The 23,027-nt window shown below is 35.8% G+C and overlaps 1 protein-coding gene across 3 annotated transcripts in view; it reads right to left on the bottom strand.

Moving 5' to 3' along the window:
- Hmgs (hydroxymethylglutaryl-CoA synthase) overlaps positions 1-23,027 on the bottom strand; it is a 169,161-nt gene that overhangs the window by 81,379 nt on the left and 64,755 nt on the right. For all 3 annotated transcript variants that reach the window (XM_090404627.1, XM_090404626.1, XM_090404625.1), the window contains exon 2: positions 6,915-7,362. In XM_090404627.1, the coding sequence (XP_090260753.1) occupies positions 6,915-7,359 (445 nt within the window). In that variant the 5' untranslated portion in view covers positions 7,360-7,362. The remainder of the gene's footprint in view (positions 1-6,914; positions 7,363-23,027) is intronic.

Genomic DNA, 23,027 nt, shown 5'->3' with positions numbered 1-23,027 from the left:
GTGCTGCTTAAGTGGATGCTGCTTTTCCTGGGATATCAGCAGCTCTGTTCAGTGGTGGGGTGGGCCTGCCACTGCTGAGGGTTCTGCTCAGTGGCTGGGTGAGCCCATCGCTGAGTAATGAGCTAAATGATTAAGTCACTCATTGTTGGGTGATCTGAGGGATCATACGAGTTTTTGGAGAAGTATCCCTACACTTGAACATATCCCCCAATAAAGGTCAAAATTGGTCTGGAAGTTCACTTTCTCATAATGCATAGTTTTATACACACCCTTAAGAATGTGTGTGCTTTGCATTATGGGATACTAAAGCTTAATGTGAAGTCATTAACATCTATATATAAGTAGCTAGCATGAAGATAATTCACACGCAAATATTGTTTGCTTACACTTGAATAAAGGATAAAACCAAGAATATAATTTCTTGGCATCTAATTTATAAATGCTTTATGTTATATCCAAAAGAAGTTGTCACTGATGCTAAAGTTTGTTCCCAATTTCTTAAAGGTAACAAGGGATGGGCAACAATATTTTCAGACTTAATCAAGTTCAAAAGCATAAGAACAGAAATCTATAAAGTACTGACTACAGAAGTGAAATGCAAACAATAAAAATGACACAGGTATGATTTGGGACAAAAAGTGAAGCAGAGAAATACATAAATGCTTAAAACAGACTTAAAACTGGTAATATCTAAAATGTACAAATACAAAAACAAAACAGACTGAACACAGTGAAAGAATGAATAGCTTGAGACCACCCCAAAGATAGCCTAATACCACTCCACTAGAAGACAAGAACAAAAACAGAAGTTAAGGACGACCAAAAAAAAAAAAAGATGAAACAAGATAGAAGCAAAGATGATATGGGTGACAAAAGCCAAAGAAAAAAATATTCTCGATGTCTGGAGTAATTACGTCTATGTTGTGGCAGATGGAAACATAATCCCATACTTGCATTGCCATCCCAAACAATGGGGGATGGCAATGCAAGTATGGTAAGTCTCCCTTGGATGTAGGAAAAAAGTCATTAAAAACTGAAATGTGAAATGGCAGCTGGACTGAGCAATATTTGACCAGATACATTCCAATAAGAAGGTATAACATTTTATCTGGCTATACCACATTGCAGAAGACCTAGTCAGAAGCTTGAATTCCAGATGACTGCAGAAGAGATCTCTCTCATTATACTTACCTACAAAAAGGAAAATAAAGGTGAATGTGATAATTATAGAATTTCCCTAATAAGCATTCCTGGTAAAATTTGTGCATCATTCTTTAGAAGAGACTAAGAGAAACTTGAGAAAGAACAAGCTGGACTCAGCTGTCAAAGACCATATTTTTATTGTAAGGTGAATGGTTGAGAAATCATGGGATATTGTGCATTTTGTAGATCTGGAAAGATAATAAGGCTATGAGAAACATTAAACATGATACAGAGCAGCAATTTTTATGTAAGTTTAAATACAAAATAAATTAATAATGGAAAAATTCACGTAAAAAGATTATTTAATAGTATAATTTTTGCCTGTGTGTCACAGGCATCTTCAGTACAGATTAAACAATAACTGTCAATTCCAAAAAGCGCCACCTAAGTAGCTAGTGTAAGATAACTAAAAAGGTCAAAAAAAAAATATTATATATACAATAAAAGGTTAGGAAAGATTAGCTGATTTATAAAGTACTATCTTCCATAAAGGGGATAGACATAAACCATCGGACCTGTTTAAGTTAGGTTTAATAAGGAAAAATAACCAGAAGGTATTAGAAAATCAAATAATTTTACAATGTCTGAAGGAAATTCCCGTTGCAGTAATTCAATGCTTTCAGATAGAGTCACATTTGTAAATAAAGAAACAACATCTAAACTGATCATGATATCTGAAACGTCCAAACGAAGTTCTGAAATTTTATTTTTGAGTGCCTCTGTAGCGCAATCGGAAGAATGACGGTACATTGCACCCTTTGATTGAAATAGGCCTAAGTTCGATTCTCATTGCAACAGGAGGAATCTTTATATGGACGATTTTCAATCGAAGGTGAGTTAGCTGATCTCATACAGAGGTAGCAGGGTTTTTTCCCCTGGAAACTCAGGTTTTCATCCCGCACACAGACAAATAAGCCCTTCAGAACACACGCAATTTTCAGACATAAAATACTATTTGTGGTGGTGGTGGGCGGTAGATGGTGTGGATTCATAGTAGAGGTTCGGTGTAGTGGTTGAGATAATTGTAGGTGTCCTCCTGCAATGAGTCTTCGGACTCCTTGGAGGTGTCAGGAATAATAATAATAAAATCCAAAGTATTTTTTTATAAGTATCAGTTCTTCTAGTTGAAAAGGAGAGTAAATTTGATAAAAATTTTGAGATTTCGTAAGTGGGACAACCTATACAATCTACAACTGGTCTCAATGGAATGCTTGGTTTATGAACTTTCGGAAGACCATACAATCTAGGTGGACAACTGAAGAAGGTTTTAAGTTTTTTCTTTTGATCTTCATTCCATGAAGATACATTATTTATAAGAGACCAACCACTTCCCCTAGACCTACCTGGTATATACCAGGTCCCTTGCAGTTGTAAACTGTTGTAATTTGGCCAAACAGGCAGGACAACGAATATCAGAATTTCTGAACACAAGAACTACATCCAGTTTCACAAGTACAGCCATTCTGGTCTTGCAGACCATGCTCTGGATACATGACACAGAATATGGTGGAAGAAAGCTACAGTAATACATCGTAGCAAATACAAATTCGAAAGACTATTTATGGAATCAGCCTCAGCCCTAAGAAACTCTCCAAACCTCAACAAATTTGGTTGTATGCGACTGCCCCAAATTTGGGAGGCATACATCAGCAGACCTTCAGCCCAACAGCCAAGAACACCTACTTAGCCCGCTAGAGGGCACCATCAGGACTTCTTAGAGAATGATAGCTTCATATCTTCATTCTCAGTTACTGTGTTGTAGTGCCTGCGTGCACGTGCCTTTTTGTAAGTTCCTTTTGAAAATGGCAACATGACGTTGCCAGAATATCAGAAATATTTATTAAAGTAAAATTTAATTTATATTCAGATCTACGTTGTTCAATTCCCTAAGTGATTTAGAAATATCTATAAGAGAATTAAGTCTCTTCAATTGACTCCCGATAGGATCCGATGTAAGAGGCCTATAAGATGAATAGTCGCGAAGTAATAGACATTTTTCTCTCATATTCCTTCCTATCTTGAATAACTACAGCCTTCCCTTTGTGAGCTTTCGTAATAATTAAATTATTGTTATTCTTCAATGATTTCGATGCTTTAAATTCAGAGTAAGAAAGATTAGGACGAGGAGGCTTGACATTAAAAAGAATTTTCGTACATTCAAAACGAAACCTGATGGCCGTTTTTTGGGATAAGGATTCAATACCTCTGTCTATGTTATGAAAAAAATCCCTTAGGGGCACCTTATTCGGAGCTATGGAGAAAGCATGTCCTTTTGAAAAACCAAAACGTTCACAGTCTGTTAGTGGATGTCTGGAAACATTGATAACTACTTTATCTGCATTAATAACATTATTACTGGATCTAGGTAGACTGATCAGTGATTCAAACTTGCATTTTAGCTTATCACGAGAATCATTAAAGACCTTTAGGTAAGAATGCAAAGATATGCGCACTATAATGTTAAAAGTTTCAACCGTTAAAACAGATTCTAAAGTGTTTTTGATGTCCATAATTTCTCTATTTAAGAGGGCTAGATATTTTTCAGCTTCGTGTAGCTGATAATTTAAAAGTGACTTACTAGCTTTTAAGTAGATCCGATGAGTTTTTGGGGACCTAAAAATTCTTTTATTTTACAGCAGGTAGGAATAACCTGAGCCATCTTACATCGCTTAAGGAATATGATTCTGTTAATGCATTTGGCCTTCTTTACTAATACTTTACCGTATCTAGCAGATTGTTTGGAAGACTCTCCGTGAAGTCTAGCAATAAGTTTTAATAAAGGAATACTGTGAGCAGACATATAAATACAAAATTAATAACAGAAAACGTAAAAACTCATGTAAAAAGATTATGTAATAGTATAATTTTCGTCTGTGTGTCACAGGCATCTTCATTACAAATTAAACAATAACTGTCAATTCCAAAAACCTCCACCTAAGTAGCTAGTGTAAGATAACTAAAAACGTCAAGAAATTTCCTAACAAAAAAAAAATTATATATACAATAAAAAGTTAGGAAAGATTAGCTGATTTATAAAGTACTATCACCTATAAAGGGGATAGACGTAAACTATCGGATCTGTTTAAGTTAGGAGAGTGAAGTAAAGTTTCACGTTTCTTTATAAAGTCGTTCCATGAGGAACCAACTTTTGTGAAGGATTCTTGTCTTTTTCCAATGAACTCTATGTCTAGTGGTGATGGCATGTTCTGCAAGTCCAGACTGTTCAGGTTCAAGGTATTCAATATAAGACTGGTATTCTTCTAGCCGAATAGAGGCAGATCTTCCGGTTTGTCCAAAATAAGATAATCCATAAGAGCAATGAAGGTCAAAAGAAAAAATCTAAAACTTTCTTCAGTCGTCCACCTGGGTTTTTGGTCTTTCAAAAGTTCATAAACTAGGCATTCCGTTGAGACCAGTTGTAGATTGTATAGGTTGTCCCACTTACTAAATCTCAACATTTTTATCAAATTTACTCTCCTCTTCAACTAGAACTGATGCTTATATAAAAAATACTTTGGATTTCAAAAATAAAATTTCAGATTTTCATTTGGAAGTTTCAGATATCATGATCAGTTTAGATGTTTCTTTATTTACAAATGTGCCTCTCTCTGAAAGCGCTGAATTACTGCAACAGGAATTTCCTTCAGACACTGTAAAATTATTTGATTTTGTAATACATTCTGGTTATTTTTCCTTTAAAAATAAGTTGTATCAACAAATTGAAGGAACAGCAATAGACAATCCTCTTCTCCTGCTATCTCCAATTTCTTTATGGAACATTTTGAACAATGTATCTTTGACAACATTTCTCCCAGACCTACTCATTGGTTCAGATATGTTGATATTTTTGCTATATGGAATGGTTCTTCTGATGAACTTTAACAGTTTCTCACTAAGTTAAACGCACTTCATCCAAGGATCCAGTTTACCCTAGAAGTAGAATCAAATAAGCAGTTAGCCTTTTTTAGATATTTTAATTCTTCGCCAACCAGATGGTAATCTACATTTCTCAGTCTATAGAAAAAAAGACTCATACAGGCCATAATGGCCTGTATCCATGCTGAATCTCATCACCATCCCAGTCAAAAGGCAGAACTATTAAAACACTGGTTCATCGGACCCACTCCTTTTGTTCTTCAGACGATCTATTACAGAAAGAACTGCAATATATTACTTCTTCCTTTCTATCTAATGGATATAAGAATTCCTTCATCAAAAGAGCTTTGAGTAGTTTTAATATGTCTTCCTCTACAAATACAGAAGAAATAACGTGCATTCCTATCCCTTATGTACAAGACATTAGTGAACGTATAGTAAAAGTTTTAAAACCACTGAATATTTTTGTTGCTTTCGACCATTCAGAAAAATCTCCACCTTTCTCACTTCTCCTAAGGATAAGCTTCCAAATCTTAATTATCCAGGTATCTACCAGATTCCTTGCTCTTGTGGAGTATCTTATTTCAGACAAACTGGGAGATCTGCCTCTATTCAGCTAGAAGAACAGCAGTCTTATATTGAATACCTTAAACCTGAACAGTCTGGACTTGCAGAACATGCCATCACCACTAGACATAGAGTTCATTGGAAAAACACAAGAGTCCTTCAAAAAAGTCGGTTTCTCATGGAGTGGCTTTATAAAGAAACATGTGAAACTTTACTTCACTCTCCTAACTTAAACAGATCCGATGGTTTACGTCTATCCCCTTTATGGGTGATAGTACTTTATAAATCAGCTAATCTTTCCTAACTTTTTATTGTATATATAATTTTTTTTTTGTTAGGAAATTTTTTGACTTTTTTAGTTATCTTACACTAGCTACATTGGTGGTGCTTTTTGGAACTGACAGATATTGTTTAATTTGTACTGAAGATGCCTGTGACACACAGGCAAAAATTATACTATTAAATAATCTTTTTACATGAGTTTTTCTGTTATTAATTTTGTATTTATATGTCTGCTCATGGTATTCCTTTATTAAAACTTATATGTAAGTTGTAAGTCAGCATTAGAATTGAAGGAAGTATGCGAAGATGATTTGACATACAATCAGGTGTAAAGCAAGGCTGCACACTATCTTCATTCTCATTCATCATCTATTTAGATCATATCAAAGGAAAGTAGCATTAAGCTCGGTATCAAACTTGGAAATATTCAGTTCTAGCCCCCTTTACTTTATGTAGATGATGTTATACTCCTAAATAAATCCAGTTCTTATCTTCCACTCGGCTGAGTGGTTGGTGTGTCCACTCTCTGGCCGGGGAGCTGCGGGTTCAGGTCCCGCTGTGGGCATGGGTATTTGTGGTTGTCTGTAGATCTGGTTGTGGTGGTCGGCGGTGGATGGCGTTGGTGTGGTTGCGATCAGTTGGTGGAGACTGGGTTGAGGGGCGAGTGCCCTCCCTCGATGAGTCTTTGGACTCCCTGGAGGTGTCAAATAATAAAGTCACTGGTCTAAAAATCCTTGGAAGGATGAAGAGTAAGTTAAAATCACAATATCTAAATAACACTATTTAGATAATATAATTCATTAGTAAATGAACTTTCCTTCAATAGCATACACATGTCTACATTTTTTCATTTATTCACAGTGTAGTATATTAACATACTGATGCCCTATTCATGACTTGCTTTACACTAATGGGAAATTTATAATTCTCAGTTAATTTAGAAAATTAAATACAGTATAAAGTTAAAAATGAGTAATAAGTCTTACCATCCCAAGAACTAGATTCAATCCAATTAACAGCATTAAAAAGTGCTGCTGTACCTCCATAACAGGCATTTGTAGTATCTATTCCTTCAACATCAGCATTTCCACTCTTTTCAAACAATTTCATTAGAACAGTTTTTACACTTTTTGATTTGTCAATTATTGTTTCTGTTCCTACCTCTAGTCGACCAATATTTTCATAACCTACTCCTGTACGTTCCATTAACCTCTCTACAACAGTCAAACACAATGAATTTATATCTTCTCTGTCTGAACAAAATCCCATTTTGGCTTGTCCAAGACCAATAGTATATTTTCCACTAGAAACTTTGTCAAACTCTTCTAATTCTTTCTGGTCAACAAAATATGAAGGGAAATATATCTCCATTGCAATAATACCAACATCTTGTGGCCAGCAATAAATATCTTGTTTCTTAGGCATAGACATGTTCTGAAAAACAAACAATGACTACTATAACAATTTTTCATATTTTAAATACTGCACTGATAAAATTATTTTAATTCAAAAGAAAACAATGAAAAACTGAATTTATAGGTGGTGATGTGCATGCAAGCAATACACAGACAGGAGGAAAAAGAGATAATATGAGTTAAGATATAAGTTAACAAATGTAGAGATTTATCACAGAGTTGAAGAAGTGCAGAGAATAAGAAGTGTGAGAGCTGAATATAGATGAGGGGGGGAAAAGGATTCAGGAAGGAAGCATGGAGTGGTGAATGAGTAAAATTAAATGCAAGATGTGGTAGTGAATGCACAATCAATTAATGAAATGTATGATGGATCACCTTTAGTGTGATTGTGATTTTCCTATTTTACACATGCACATAGATCAACAATGTACCATGAAGACATTTAAAACCAGATGTAAGGGAATAAGGCAATTAATCCCTATTCCCAGAGTCTCCCATGCGAAAAATAATCCTGTTACCACTGTATGACAGCTAACTTATTTTCATATGAAAAGCCCTGATAAAGGGTTCTTTGAACCCATGTCTTCCCAACCAAAGAGCATTGTCAAAACTGAATGAGCTAGAAAGGCTCTTTTGTGATATAATAATAATGCAGTAAAACCAAATGCTTGTAGAAAAGAGATATCATCCATTTGTGGTTGTAAAATATGTTCTTCAGAAAACAGTGTACTAAAAATAAACTTAGAAAAACACAGGATTTTATTTTTGAATGAGATTCTGCTGGAGAAAAATATAACATCTCCACAGTTATTGGATATTAAGGAAAATAAGTATTCAAAAGAATTAAAAAACATTATAGCTGAATCAAAAGATTAAAACACACTAATGAAATGGTATGTTTGGGAGGGTAAAAGCTAGAGATTATAAGTTTTTGGCTATATTAGATGTTTGCTTTCTGCAAACGATACTTCAGGTTCCAGATTTCATAACCTCAGAAGGGGATGACTAATGTGATTTACCAGAAAAGGATCAAGTGAAGTAGTAATAATCAGTTGTAGGGGGTAAACATTTAAACTCTTTTTTTTTTTTATAAACAGTTATTAACTAATAAATTATAACTTCCTCGATTTTCAAAAACTTTGTCCCCACTTCTGTTTCAAGTATCACTCGGTTACTTCCTGTTTGGATAAATGATTACAATGCATTTACAATACAATGATTACAATGCAATCTAATCTGCAAAATATAATACAGTAATCCCTCAATTATCTGACCATGTCAGAAAAGCAATTTGCTGTTTGGATAACTGAAGGTACCATTACATGATGCTTACTAGGTCGCTGACAGACTAATTATTATTATTATTATTTGTCACCTCCAGGGGGTCCAAAGACTCATCGAGGGAGAGCACATACTCTACAACTCTGCTTCCACCACTACACCAATGCTATCTACTGCTGACCACCACCACCATTAGTATTTCCACAAACAATCACAAACATCCATGCCCATGGCGGGATTTGAACCCGCAGCCTCTTGAGTGGAGAGTGGAATACGCTAACCACTCGACTAATCTATTCAACGGTCAGTTAAATGAGATATCACTGTATTAAGATTTTTTTTTTCTTTTTTGTGGATCTCACTCACAAAAGGTAAGACTAGTGCATCTGTAGCATGAGGACTAAAGGTTAGATAACCCATAAATGCTGGTCTGGAGACAAAAGAAAACTTTTCAAGCCTACAATAAGCAGAACAGTAGTTTCAAGGGTGATGAAAACAGTTTACACAGCAAAACTTTGCCAAATATCCATGTTCAGAGTTGGATTCAAACCCACAGCCTGGTGGTTGGAGAGTAGGTATGCTATCTATTCAGGCAACCAAACCAATAGCCTGGCAGAATGACAGTGCAGTTAGTGTACTATCATATCAAATGACAGTAGCACTGTCATTTGACAAACATGTAGGTTATATTTTCAGTCAGCTGGTGAAGATCATGGATATACCAGAAGGAAGAAATTAGATGATGATACAGAACTTTGTGGAATTCTAGTTTTATTTATTCATGTGGGGGAACCCCCATTCCTCAACTGCATCTTAGGACTGGTTGAGCCCTCCTAATGAGGGATGAAGGCATAACTTCATAACAGGAATCGAAACTAGGACGCTCCTTCCCCAGGTATATGGTTGTGAAGTACATAGCCACTCGGATACCCGTGTGGACATGGAATTCTAGTATTAGCTGAGTATTAGCGAGTTTGAGGATAAAGATCCATCTACCACCACAAATACATGTACAATCACAGAAACATTGCCAAACCAATTGTAGAAACTAGAAGAAAATAGTTACAATGATTGGAGCTTACTTAATAGGCCTCTATGCCAAACATGACTGAATGGCTTACAGGTATTAAGACAGCTACTTTTAATTTCCCAATACGTTTTCCATAGTATTTATTGTTTTCAGATCTGAAAACACACCCCAACTCAACATCACTAGAGTTAAGGATCGGTACTATCAACATAAGAAGCCTGAATGGCAAAGAAATGGAGCTAGCCGAAGAATTAAGAATTAAAAGCTATGTGGAGGTCTCCTCTTAGTTATATAGCTTTGACCCTTAAGTACCAGATCGGCATAATAGGGATGACTGAAACAAAAAAGACAAAAACTGGCCAGATCTTTCCGAGCAATAAATACAAAATGTTATATTCAGGAAATGACAATCAAGGAAAAGAAGGAGTAGCCATAGTATCCAACACAAAATACGAGGCTAATCTTCTTGAATGGCAGGCAGTCTCAAGTAGAGTGATGTAGGCAAATATCAGAATGGGGAATTCAACAATGAGATTTATTTGTGCCTATGGTCCCACAGAAGGTTGTACTAAGGTAGAAATGGAGGAATTTTTTGATGCTTTAGAAAAAGCAACTGACACAACGAAAAAGAAAAAGTTGGTCCTTGTTGGGGATCTAAATAGCAGAGTAGGAAATGATTGTCAGACATACAAAAATATTTTGGAAAAATTTGGAGAAAAGAGCAAAGCCAATAATAATGGCAAATACCTGTTGGATTTCTGCTAAGAACATGGACTGGTTATTACTAACACCATGTTCCAACATAAAAATGTGCACAAATTCACATGGAGAGAAGAGGCAAGGGATAAGAAAAGTCTCATTGACTATGTTATTGTTGATAGTGATGTTTATTACCTGGCGCAGGACACCAGAGTGTACAGAGGATTTGAAATTGGAAGTGATCACTTTTTAGTCTTGATTAGGATAAAATTGAATTTCATATTGAAAAGAATAACATGTAAGAAAGTTTTAAAACGAATAAAAGTTGAGCAGCTCTCAGATGTGAACTGCAGACTAAAATACACAAAGATTATTGAAGAAAAAATGAAAGAGTTTGAAAATAGGAACCAAACCTTGGAGATCCAGCGGCAAGCCTTGAAGAAAACACTCAGCCAGAGAGGCATGTGGTGAGGTTGTCTGCAAGGATAGAAAAATCAGAACTCCATGGTGTACACAGGAAGTTAAGGAGGCAATGAAGGAAAAGAAGAAAGCATATCAAAAGTTCCTGGCAAATAAGTCAGCTTGTGCTCTTAGAAAATACAGAGACAAATGTAAGAAATCTAAACAGTGTGTGAAACTAGCTAAACAAAAGTCATGGGAGGACTTTGGCAAGAACATAGAAAATAAATATCAAGAAGGTGACAAACTATTCTGGAGGTTGTTGAAGAAGCTTAGGAATGGAGGAAAGAGTGCTGTAAAAGGAATTAGAGATGATAAAGGTGACATGAAAATGGGAAAAAAAGATATCCTTGAAGTATGGAGTAATTACTTCGAAAAACTGCTAAATGAAACAAGCAGTGATGACAGCACAGTGATAAAAAACACTGACCAGGCATGCAGTCAGGAATACATATCCATACTTGAAGTAGAAAAAGCCATCAAAGGCTTGAAACGTGGAAAGGCAGAAGGAGTAGATGATATTCGACCAGAAATGCTGAAGTATGGTGGTATAAGAGTCTTACAGTGGCTGCACAGCATAGTTCAGAATGCCTGGACAGAGGGACGAATTCCAGACGATTGGAGTAGAGCTCTCATAGTACCCATATATAAAAAGGGAAATAAAACTGAATGTGAGAATTACAGAGGCATATCCCTTCTGAGTGTTCCCGGTAAGATATATGCAAGTATACTTGAGAAACGGTTGAGAAGAATTGTGGAAGAAAAGCTTGGTGAAGAACAAGCTGGATTCAGGCCAAATAGAGGCTGTCAGGATCAGATCTTCACTTTATGACAAATAGTTGAGAAAGCATGGGAATATAACAAAGATCTATATTTAAGTTTTGTTGATCTGGAAAAGGCATATGACAAGGTGCCAAGAGGGAAGCTATTCAATATACTACGGTTACATGGTGTCAATGGGGCATTATATTAAGCAATACTTAGTCTTTATTTGAGTTGTAATGCAGGTTTGTAAGTCAGCAGTTAGAATTGAAGGAAGTACAGGAAGATGGTTTAATGTTAAATCGGGTGTGAAACAAGGATGTACATTATCCCCTCTGTTATTCATTATCTCTATCAGGCCTGCACAACATGTGGCCCACAATGCTATTTATTTTGTCCCGTCTGCCAAATTGAAATTAATTAATCATACGAGGGAATATGAAATTGGACAATTTGAATTAAATTTTACTAAGACTGCATGTTTACGTTCATACGATAAATGTCATAATCATGTTTCTTTCAACTCAACAATAAATTGCATTTGGAATTATTCCCGCTGTCTTATTTAATAACAAATTATTACAATCGCTTCAAGATTTTGTTAGTGCTAGTGTCGCTGCAGAGAAATTCAAAGTTGCATCTCCATGATAACGACTTGATGTCTACGAACGAGAACGAATCGTATTGCACAAAGTTGGCTGTGCCTTGACTGGTTTTGGCAGTGTAGTGGTTGGTTGTAGCTGGAGCAATACATTACATAAATGTTATCATAACCTGCATTATTGCGAGTCTTTCATCATTAGTTTGTTTGTAATTAATATTGTCAATCACGACACAATGAACTTAAGTGCAAAGCGTAAAACAGATTTGAAACATCGAGCATTTAACCCTGAGTGGACAAACAAATATTTTTTTATGTTGTTGAAGGACAAAATAGTGTGCATTGCTTGACGGGAATCTATCGCTGTGCCGAAAGAGTACAATCTGAGACGTCATTTTGAATCGAAACATCTTAACCTTGGCAAACTGGATGTAAGTGAAAAGCAAATAAAAGCAGCAAAGTTATTGAAAGTTCTTAGCGGTGAGCAACAAGCTTTGAAAAAAGTGACATCTGCAAATGAAGTTGCCACAAAGGTAAGCTTAAAAATATCACAAGAAATAGTTTGTGCTGGCAAATCATTTACTGAGGGAGAGTTGATAAAAAAAGTGTCTGATGATTGCCGTTTCTGAACTGTGTCTTGATAAGAAAAATAATTTTGAAAATATCAGTTTGTTCCGTATGACTTATCAGCGCAGGGTGGCTGATATTGCCGAGGATCTTAAAGATAACCTGCAAAAATCGGTTAGTGAATTTTTCTATTATTCGATTGCTATGGAAGAAAGTACTGACGTAAAGATGTTGCATAGCTTTTAATATATGTAAGAGGTGTTAATAAGAATTTTGGGGTGACAGAGGAGCTTGCTGGTTTGTGTTCAATGAAAGGAAAGGAGAGCGCAGAAAATGTAAAGATGTATGTAGCCGAAAAACTATCCTTAAATTTCAAGAATTTGGTAGCAGTTTGCACTGATGGTGCCCTATCTGTGTGTGGAAAAAATGTTGGTGCTGTAACATTTATTGAACAGTATGCAGGTAAACCATTGACAAAATTTCACTTCCTAATTCATCAGCAGGTGTTATGTTCAAAGGTTTTGCAGTTTGATCATGTGATTAAAGTAGTATTTGCTATGGTCAACTATATTCGAGCTCGGAATTTGAAACACAGAATGTTTCAGGCGTTTCTAGAAGAAAATGATGCCGAGTACGAGGATATACCATACCATACTGATGCAGGTTGGTTGAGCATCGGTAAAGTTTTGTCACACTTTGTCGCTCTAAAAAATGAACTAGTTGAATTTTTGGAATCTCCAGAAGATATGGAAAAATTCCCAGAAATAATGGATGAAGAATGGAATCAAGATTTATTTTTCTTGTGTGACATTTTGGATCACTTGAATGACCTTACCTTACAGCTTCAAGTAAAAAATAAGTTTGTTTTTCAGTTAATCTCTTATAAGACATTCAAAATGAAATTAAGTTTGTCTGAAAATCAACTTGCTAAGAGAGATATGTCACATTTCTTAACTTGTCAACAGAATATTCCATCAGAATATCATTCAACGGTGGGCGGAAAATATAAGAAGCACATATCACTTCTAAGTGAGGAGTTTCAGTAAAGAATGCTATTGAGTAATAAAGATGAAGTCTGCATAAAAGTGATTGAGGATCTATTTTCTGTCAAAGCAGGAAATCTACCTGTCGAACTACAGATGGAAGTTATTGTTCTACAGTGTTCTGAAAACTATCGGGTCAAGCATAGGGAGAGTACTTTACAAGAGTTTTATTCTATTCTGGATGAGGATAAATTTAAAAGTTTGTTGGATACTACCTACCAGGTATTTTGTATGTTTCGGAGCACACATACTTGTGAACAAACATTTTCGGTCATGAACTTGAACAAAACCAAACAGCGTTCATCTTTAAGTGATATCAATTTAGAGGCCATATTAATAACGGCCACTTCAAACATGACACCAAACTTTGATAAGATAGTGGCAACAAAGAAATGCAATGTGCCACATTGTGACATTCAGTCACTGATATTTCACTGAGAATAAGTGTGATATTCTCAGTGAAATTATTAGTAAACACTTTGTTTATGTTTAAATGGTTTTTATTGAGAAATTTTGCACCTACCGTATTTTCCGGTATATAAGACTCTCCTATGTATAAAACGCACCCAAGAAATTTAATACAATTTTCTGGAAAAAACCTAAACTTTAAAGTATGATTTTAAAAAAAAATGAATAAAATAATAGGTAATTTTTAATAGTAAACTGACCTTTCAGAAACCTGCAAAACCCATGTCACTGTCATCTGACTCTTCTCTATCATCATTAATTTCTTATAATATAGAAATAATTTTGTCTTCATATTCTTTTGGCATTTTTTGACTGATTTTTGTTTTTGGATGCATACAAAGTCCACACGTTCCATGAAACGGTAACACCACCTTTAATATCTTCAATGTTACACTCACAGTCTACTTTGACTGCATGTGCACGAATCATTTTTGTTGAAATGGCAATGCCATTTTGCCGATTTTCTTGCACCCATTTCAAAACTTCGGTCTCTAGTTCTGGCCACTTCGCAATTTTTCCACGTTCCGCGTGCTCTTCTTTACGCAAATTGTACAAAATCTTGTAATTTCAACTACTTTTTTAAGCTGAACCAAAAAAAAAAAAAATCAAGACGCGAATTTAAAAACGCAAAAAAGATTAACATGGCAACAACAAATACGTGTATGTTGGCGTGCTTTCGTTTGCGCATTTTGCGAGGAGCAATCATTTTTAACCTGATCCCTCGTGACTATACATGAAGAGATACCATTCTCCGGGTATTTACTTTGTTTTTGAATTTTTCGTCAAAGCTGATATTTCATATCTACTTTTGTGTATCTACTTGTGTGCTTTCAATTATATTTCTTTACTCAACGCGCATTCTTTTATGGGGAAATTCTTCTAGAATTTCCCCATTAAGAAAACCATAATTGGTTGTTTTGGTTCGCTTACGTGAAATGTGAAGCACTTTGCACTGTTAACTCACACCTCCATTCTGAAATTTTAGAGATCTCTATTGGCCGTTGCTTCTAAATATAAGGAGCTAAATATATGGTCTCGTACTGAACATTCCAGAATCCAGGTCTCCGTGAGCCTTGCTAGTATAGCGCATAAGAGCTAGTAAAAATAATCAAATCATTTAATATAATTTATATAATTTAAACGTATCAATATTTCTACTTACAATCAGATGTGAAGGAAACAGCAAATCTAGTTCTCTATCAGTTACCAACCACAGTCGGAATGCATATTAAAATTAAGATGTACTTACCAAAGTTCACATCTTAAATACTGACAAAAGCCGTCAGACTTACTATATGATCCAATGGGAGATTACTAGATGGTTACCCAATCAAACACACAGAGGAAAGATCTGTGTTTAGTTCCCTCCCTCCTCTCTGACCTTCTATCTGATAAATTATAATAATCGTCACTCTTAAGGAAATACTGTATCTGAAGGAAGGTAGCACAAAAGAAAGGACACTGGTAACCACCGGTGTCCTTTCTTTGTAGTTGTATATGTTATTTACCGTACGAGAAAATATAAAACGCTTCAACTTAAGAGTACTTTATCCTTATCGAGAAAATAATCATAATAAAAAAAATAAATAAAATAACTATCACTGTACATCGTGCCAAGAAAATGGGATCATAAATCAAAAGAATAAAATCTTAATTTTTTTCCTCCTTAATGATATTTCATTATTATGGTAACAATCTTGGTTAACTCAAACAGCTTCACCTACTCTTTATGGGATTAAAAGGCGTCAGAAGATTTTTTATTTATTTATTTATATTTGTGATATTACAGTAGGAGGTTCGGATGTGTTCGAACCATACCACAATTCTAAATCACAAACTACTGATACCAGCTTTGAGCTTTAAAACATCTACAGACAAATTAGGTGAAAGAAAGTTTTAAATTTTAGTGGTATCATTAATCCATGAGAGAACTTCTGCAATGGATTTCTTTTTATTATTGCAGATTAAAATTCACTACCTCGAAATACATAAAAATACCTAAATCATCAAAACTCATCTTCACAATATCCTCTACTTCAGTTCTCTATCATTTCTAATTCAAACCCGCCCACCACCTTTTTTTTTTTTTTTTTTTTTTTTTTTTTTTATGTGGAGCATTCATGATCTCCAAGGCTCGTCGGAGCACTGACATCCCATCTTCCGGTTTTATAGTCGTTGCCCATGTCTCACGTCTAAATGTAAACACTGAATATGACATATTAAATAGCCCTCTTTTTATGCATGTACATATCTCTTAATCGGTGATCTCTATGCAGCAAAAATGCTCTCTTGTAATGCGATTATTTAATTTATTTTTTTTAATCTTGTGTGTATATATATATATATATATACACACACACACCTGCATGCATCTTCACATCACTATCCAGCACAAAAAGTAGGTATCATCTCAACTCTAGCGCATCGTGCAAGATCTGTAGTGTCCGATAATGAAGAGCTAAAAAATGAACTACAACATCTAAAAAGAACCTTCACGAGGCATGGCTACTCTTCAAAAAAATATTAACAAGCATCTATACCGCCACCATCAAAACAACTCAGAAACACAGGACAACCTCAAAGGTTATATCTCCTTACCATACATCAGCTCGCTCTCCAAGAAACTACAAAGAATTTTAAGAAAGTTTAATATAAAAACGTGCTTCTCTACTCTTCCCAAATTAAGATCAATTATACGCAAAAACAAACCAGCTCACAACCATCTACAATTCCCAGGAGTGTACAAAATTGCGTGAGACTGTGGTAAGTCATACTATGGCCAGACTGAGCATCCTCTTGTGTCTCACCAGAGAGACATTGCCTACAAAAGAACTAGGGCAAGTGCCCTGTCAAGCCATGTCCTGTTTTCAGTAAACACAAATAATGAAGACTGCCAACATGAGATAAACTGGACAACAACTTCAAACCTTCATATATGACACAACGAGGTAGAACGCCGCATAGTCGAGTCTAAGGAAATTGTTATGGACCCTCATCATATAAACAGTAATTAGTTACAATTTACCGGACTCATTCAACTCTGCTATTAGATATTGACGCACTCGTGAAGTCACACGCGCACAGATGCCTAACAACAGAACTTTAACACGGACTGCAGCTCCAGTTCAAAGTTAACTGACGCTTATAATAGTCGAATTTCAGTGACACAATGTTTCTTTATAGTGTTTTTTATTTGCTTTCTTGTTTCTTCACGCCCGAAGAAGTCGGCCTTCCGACGAAACATGTTGCGTTGTGAATAAATTTAATGTTTGTTCTAACTCTCGGATCTAAGTCAGTATATCAATTTGTAGTATTAACTCGGTACTGGGATATGTTCATATTTATATATACTGACTCTAACCGAGACTAGAATAACAATTAAATGTATTCAAAACGCAACATGTTTCATCGGATTGTCCGACTTCTTCAGGCGTGGGAACATAGAAAGCAAGTAAACACTATAAGAAACATCGTATCACTATAAAACGACTATTAATAAAATCAGTTAGCTTTGAACAGTAGCTACAGTCCGTGTTGAAGTTCTATTGTTAAGTAGCTGCGTGCGTCTGATTTCACGCGTGTGCCAATATCGGATAGCAGAGCTGGACAACAACCTCAAACCTTCATACATGCAGTGACGAGGTGGAGCGACGCATAGTCGAGTCTAAGAAAATCGTTATGGACCCTCATCACATAAATAATGACGTTAGCTATGATCTACCGGACTCTTTCAGCTCTGCTATCCGATATTGGCACACGCGTGAAATCAGACGCACGCAGCTACTTAACAATAGAACTTCAACACGGACTGTAGCTACTGTTCAAAGCTAACTGATTTTATTAATAGTCGTTTTATAGTGATACGATGTTTCTTATTGTGTTTACTTGCTTTGTATGTTCCCACGCCTGAAGAAGTCGGACAATCCGATGAAACATGTTGCGTTTTGAATAAATTTAATTGTTATTCTAGTATCCACACACCCACAGTATATATAGTCATCTACAATTTCAACAGGATTATCTACCAATTTTAGACCTGAATTGGTCATAAATTTTGTTTTATCTTTTATAAATCTTTTTTTATTGCTTTCTCTGTCAAGGTCATTTAGTATTTTCTGAACTTTATTTTTGGCTAACAGAACAACGTCATATGTAAAACTTAAGTGATTTAGATTTCTTCCGCTGATATTAATTCCATAGTTTTCCGAAGATACATTCCTAAACAGACATACACCGGCCTTGGTTACTTTACTTCGGTCGTTATCCGAAATCAGATCTAAGAAATCCCTCTGTGTGTGTTCTTCCATCCATTTGAATCGACTGTACTTCTGCTCTGTATAACTTACGTCAGGGCTGTCCAAAGCACTCCCGTGGTGCGATTTTGTGCGGTCCACCCGTGGGTGTTAATTTTCACGAGCGAAAAAAATGACAATTTGAATCGAATGCGTATTAAATATTTTAATTCTATCACTAATCTCGATGTTGGTAATTTTATTCGGTGCATTTACATCACTATGTTTGATGCTGTTGGCACACTCTCCCTCGATGAGTCTTTGGACTCCCTGGAGGTGTCACATAATAATAATAATATACCCACGTGTTTTTCAAATATTCGATGTATCAAAGAAGCGTTCTTACACTATTTTGTTCCAACGCGCATGCTCTGGGCGCTCACGGGGAACGTGAGCGCGCGATTAGTGTTGTTCGTTTGTTCAGCTTTCGAGGTTGTGTCGCTGCTGCTCACCAAATTACTAGATACGCATTGTAATGCGGCCCATTAGATAATTATCTTTCTTTATTTTCGGGTAATGCCATGCCCTTGACATCTAGCAGCATTTACCGTCTTATTGTATGGCAATACCTGTTACGTTTCCTTGTCCTCCAGACTGACTGAAGTTTCTCTCCGTTTACGATTAATTAATTAATTTTATTACATTTTATGTGATATCAAATTTATAAAGTCACTTGCTAATTGTGTCCGTTTTGAAATTTTGGTATAAGAAACGTTGCTACGCAGACACCTCTAGTTTTAAACATATAATGATATTATATGTAGCATATCGTGTAGAACACACAATCTACATATAAATAATATTACAATTAGGACACAAGATGGTAGATTGTCCTATGTATTGCCCTCATTTCGTGTCTAGCACGCCTACAGAAATATGCTCATTTGCCACAACGGCAAAGAGTGGAGACAGAATATCTACGATTTCCAAAACATTACAGCTAAAAGAGTACCACCTACTAATAAAAAGGCGTCTGAAGTTTATATAATATTGAACTGTAACTGAACATACAGAGAGGTAAGGTTCCCCTCCCGCAACCATCAAGGAGAACATTATTAACGCAAAATTAAATATTTTAGGAATAAACTTAACCAGCTTATCGTAAAAAGCCATGGTCCTTAAGGGGCTGCAAATAGGATGGATTATTATTAATGTAACCGTTGCTAAATAGCAGCTAACTCCTACTTTTTTTTTCTTTTTTTTTTAAGTAAGATGTATATATAGACAGATTGCCAATGAAACACTAACAGGCATTCTGAACAGCGTACGTACACACAGAGAGAGATTCTAACAAAATACACACAAGCAGTAATGTTACGCTAAACAACAAGTCATTCAAAATAAGGAAGCAGGATAGTTTGGGCTGAACTGAGGGCTAAATACACAATTAAAGGTTCCATGGAATTCCATCATTAGATTTTACGTACCTAAGTATTTATTATTAAATAATAAACTGACAAGGAAAAGACCATGGCAGCCTAAAACGGAAAAGAATTTACAGGCCAAGGAAATCGAGTACTACATTCGAGAAATGTCCATATACTAAAGAAATATTTACTTCGGTTAAATTCCAAATTACAACAAATGACTAGTAGGATATATTCACTGGAGTGCAGTAACTACAAACAGCGACCTTTACAGTATAGCTGATGGGTCAAACACACCATTGAATAATCCGAAACAATCATTTTTAGTCTGCTTTGCCCTTCTATTTAAAAACATTCACGAAAAAACAAATAAAAACCATAAAAACACTAATATAAGACTGGTGCATGCTTGTCATTGAAATAAAACATTGTGCATTTTATTTTCGACGCTCAAATAAGAAAAAATAAATTAAATAAAATACAGCAGCTTGCTCGAAATATAAATGAATGAATTCGAGTAGGATTTTGCTTTTTCATACTCAAGAAATTCTCACTCTGTCCACGGCAGAAGAAATTTGAATCTGCAATCTTAATGAAAAACAATGGATTTTATCAATTAAGCTATTGAGGGAAGTTTAATCAATAATCTTGTGTCATTTCAATAATTTAACTTGAAACATTACAAATCAAGCCATGTCTAACCTTAACCGCTCCAGAAAGGCAAACTGGTTTATAATTTAATATATGTAGAAATTAAAATTGCTTGGTATCTTTAACATACATATATCTGTTTCTCTCACCTGAAATGATAGTCTTGCCATCTTTCAATTCATTTGAAATCTTTCTAGATGCCATGCCAGGTTCTCAATAAACAACCAAATGAAAGGAAATGTCAATTCTTCGTTAGACTAGTTTTTTTCAAAACACGTTATGAAACTTCATCAAGATTTAACTATCTCTCAACTCGCTACTCATCAGAAATAAAATGATTTCCTGAAGTATGTAATACATTTAAAAAAAATTATTAAACATTTCCACTAACTTCTGTCTTGGTTTTCCTTCTCTTATGAGCGATGAAAAACTGTGGGTGTTTCGCTAATCTCCCTTCATACTGTAATTCATCCTTCCTTACTACGTGGGTGGTTCCATAAGTTCCCAGCCTGACTAACTTTTACAGGAGATAGAAAGAAAACAACTGTCACTTGTCAACAAAATCTCCCTTTACTTCAACACATTTTCACATCTTTGAATTAACATTTCTATGCCCTTGAAAAAATAGTCTGTACTTTTGTCTGCAAAACGGCCTAAAACTGCATCTTTTACTTTATTGTAATCTGCAAATTTTCTTCCTCGAAGGTTTTTTATTCAGTTCCGAGATGAGATATTACTCACTGGGTGCTAAATCTGGGATGTAGGGTGGGTTGTCAATCTCCTGGAAGCCACAGTCCTTCACTGCAGTCTTCGTAACAATAGCCGTATGGACTGGTGCACTGTCTTAAAGCAGGCGAACACCATGACTCAGCATTCCTCGTCTCTTCTCCTTTATATGGCGTCATGCAGTTTGTGCAGGAGTGAAGCATAACATTCTGCATCCACGATGGTATTCCTTTCCCTGAAGTCAATCAAGAGAATTCCCCAGCAATCCCAAAAGATTGTTGCCATGATCTTCTTGGTGGACTGAATGACCGTGGCCTTTCTTGGCATTGCTTTGCGCCACTCCATGGATTCCCTTTTGGAAAGAGGATCATAATAAAGGACCATGGTTTCATTCCCGGTGACAATGGATTAAAATACTTCTCCCTTGGCAAAAGCTCTAAAAACTTGCAGGAACAGGTCACACGATGCTCCTTCTGAACTGAAGAGAGAAGTCGGGACACCCACCTTGCACTGACCTCCACCGTGTGAAGTTTCTCGTGAATGATGCGAAATACCGTTGTTATAGAAAGCCCCTGCTGAGATTTCTTCAGGGGCGAATGCTGGTCTTGAAATTTACGCTTGCTCTTGTTATCATTCAGGGAGTGAGAGGTGACGTCTGATTAGCGGAATAATGAATTACTAACCATTTAAAACTATATATTTAGAAATTTATGTACATTTAATTATACAAATACAACATTTATTTTACAAATGATAATTTGTAAAATAAATGTTGTATTTGTATAATTAAATCCAAATTCTACACTATGGTTCTTCTTTATGAACTGGTCAATAACATCGTCATAAAAAGTTTGTTGTAACTTAATTTTCCAAAACAACATGCACACTTGTAAAGGTTGGCTGAAGCTCACTGGCTAGAGCTACGTTAACTGCATATGACCTGTGTTTAAGCAACAGAGTGAGACGACGTGAAATGGCTATGCGCGCGCATGAAATCACAGTGCTGCTGAGAGGACCTGGAAGCTCCTATAATCGAGCAAGCCAAGGTAGCCTTGACTAGATGAGCAAGCATCGGCCTTCGATACACAACGCAAAGCTCAATTATTGTCGCGCAAGCTTAGGACGTCTTCTGTCTACAAAAATAAAAGCCTAAATGGAATGCTTATAAATGCATGCATTTATTAACAAATAAATATAACTTCTTTCTCAATTAATGAGCTTGCGCAGCAAGCATGGAAAATTCGTCCCTGGATTTCTTTGAGCTTCAGCCGTCCGTCATTAAGCAGTTCCTTCTCAACAAGAAAGAGAGTTTCCTCAGTCATCACTTCCAGAGGCCAACCATCACGAGAATTATCTTCCATGCTCTCTCTCTCTCTCTTTTCCTAGGTGAAACTGTTTAGCCCATTCCTTCACGGTGGAATATGAAGGAGAAACTTCCCCATAAGCACCATCCAATCGCTGTTTGATAGCACTTGGAGAAAGCCCGTGTTTGGTGAAAAACTTTACCACAGCGCGGTACTCAATGTTTAACATAACAGCCACTTAGCATGTCATGTGTTAGTCAAACGACTGCCTCCAACTGAATGACGTAGATAGAGAGTTGAAACTGGTACGCTAATCCCCATAGATGGTGCTATCTGTCATGCGTGAATTTTGTCTGTCAGGCAGGAAACTTTTGGAACCGACTTCGTATATCTTCTAGATTCGTTTTTGTACATTTCCCCAAAATTTTCTCTTC

Source organism: Typopeltis vanoorti, chromosome 15, assembly GCF_054136105.1.
Source record: "Typopeltis vanoorti isolate ZY-2024b chromosome 15, IOZ_Tvanoo_1.0, whole genome shotgun sequence".
Classification (NCBI taxonomy): domain Eukaryota; kingdom Metazoa; phylum Arthropoda; class Arachnida; order Uropygi; family Thelyphonidae; genus Typopeltis; species Typopeltis vanoorti.
This window is presented reverse-complemented; position numbering and strand designations above follow the sequence as displayed.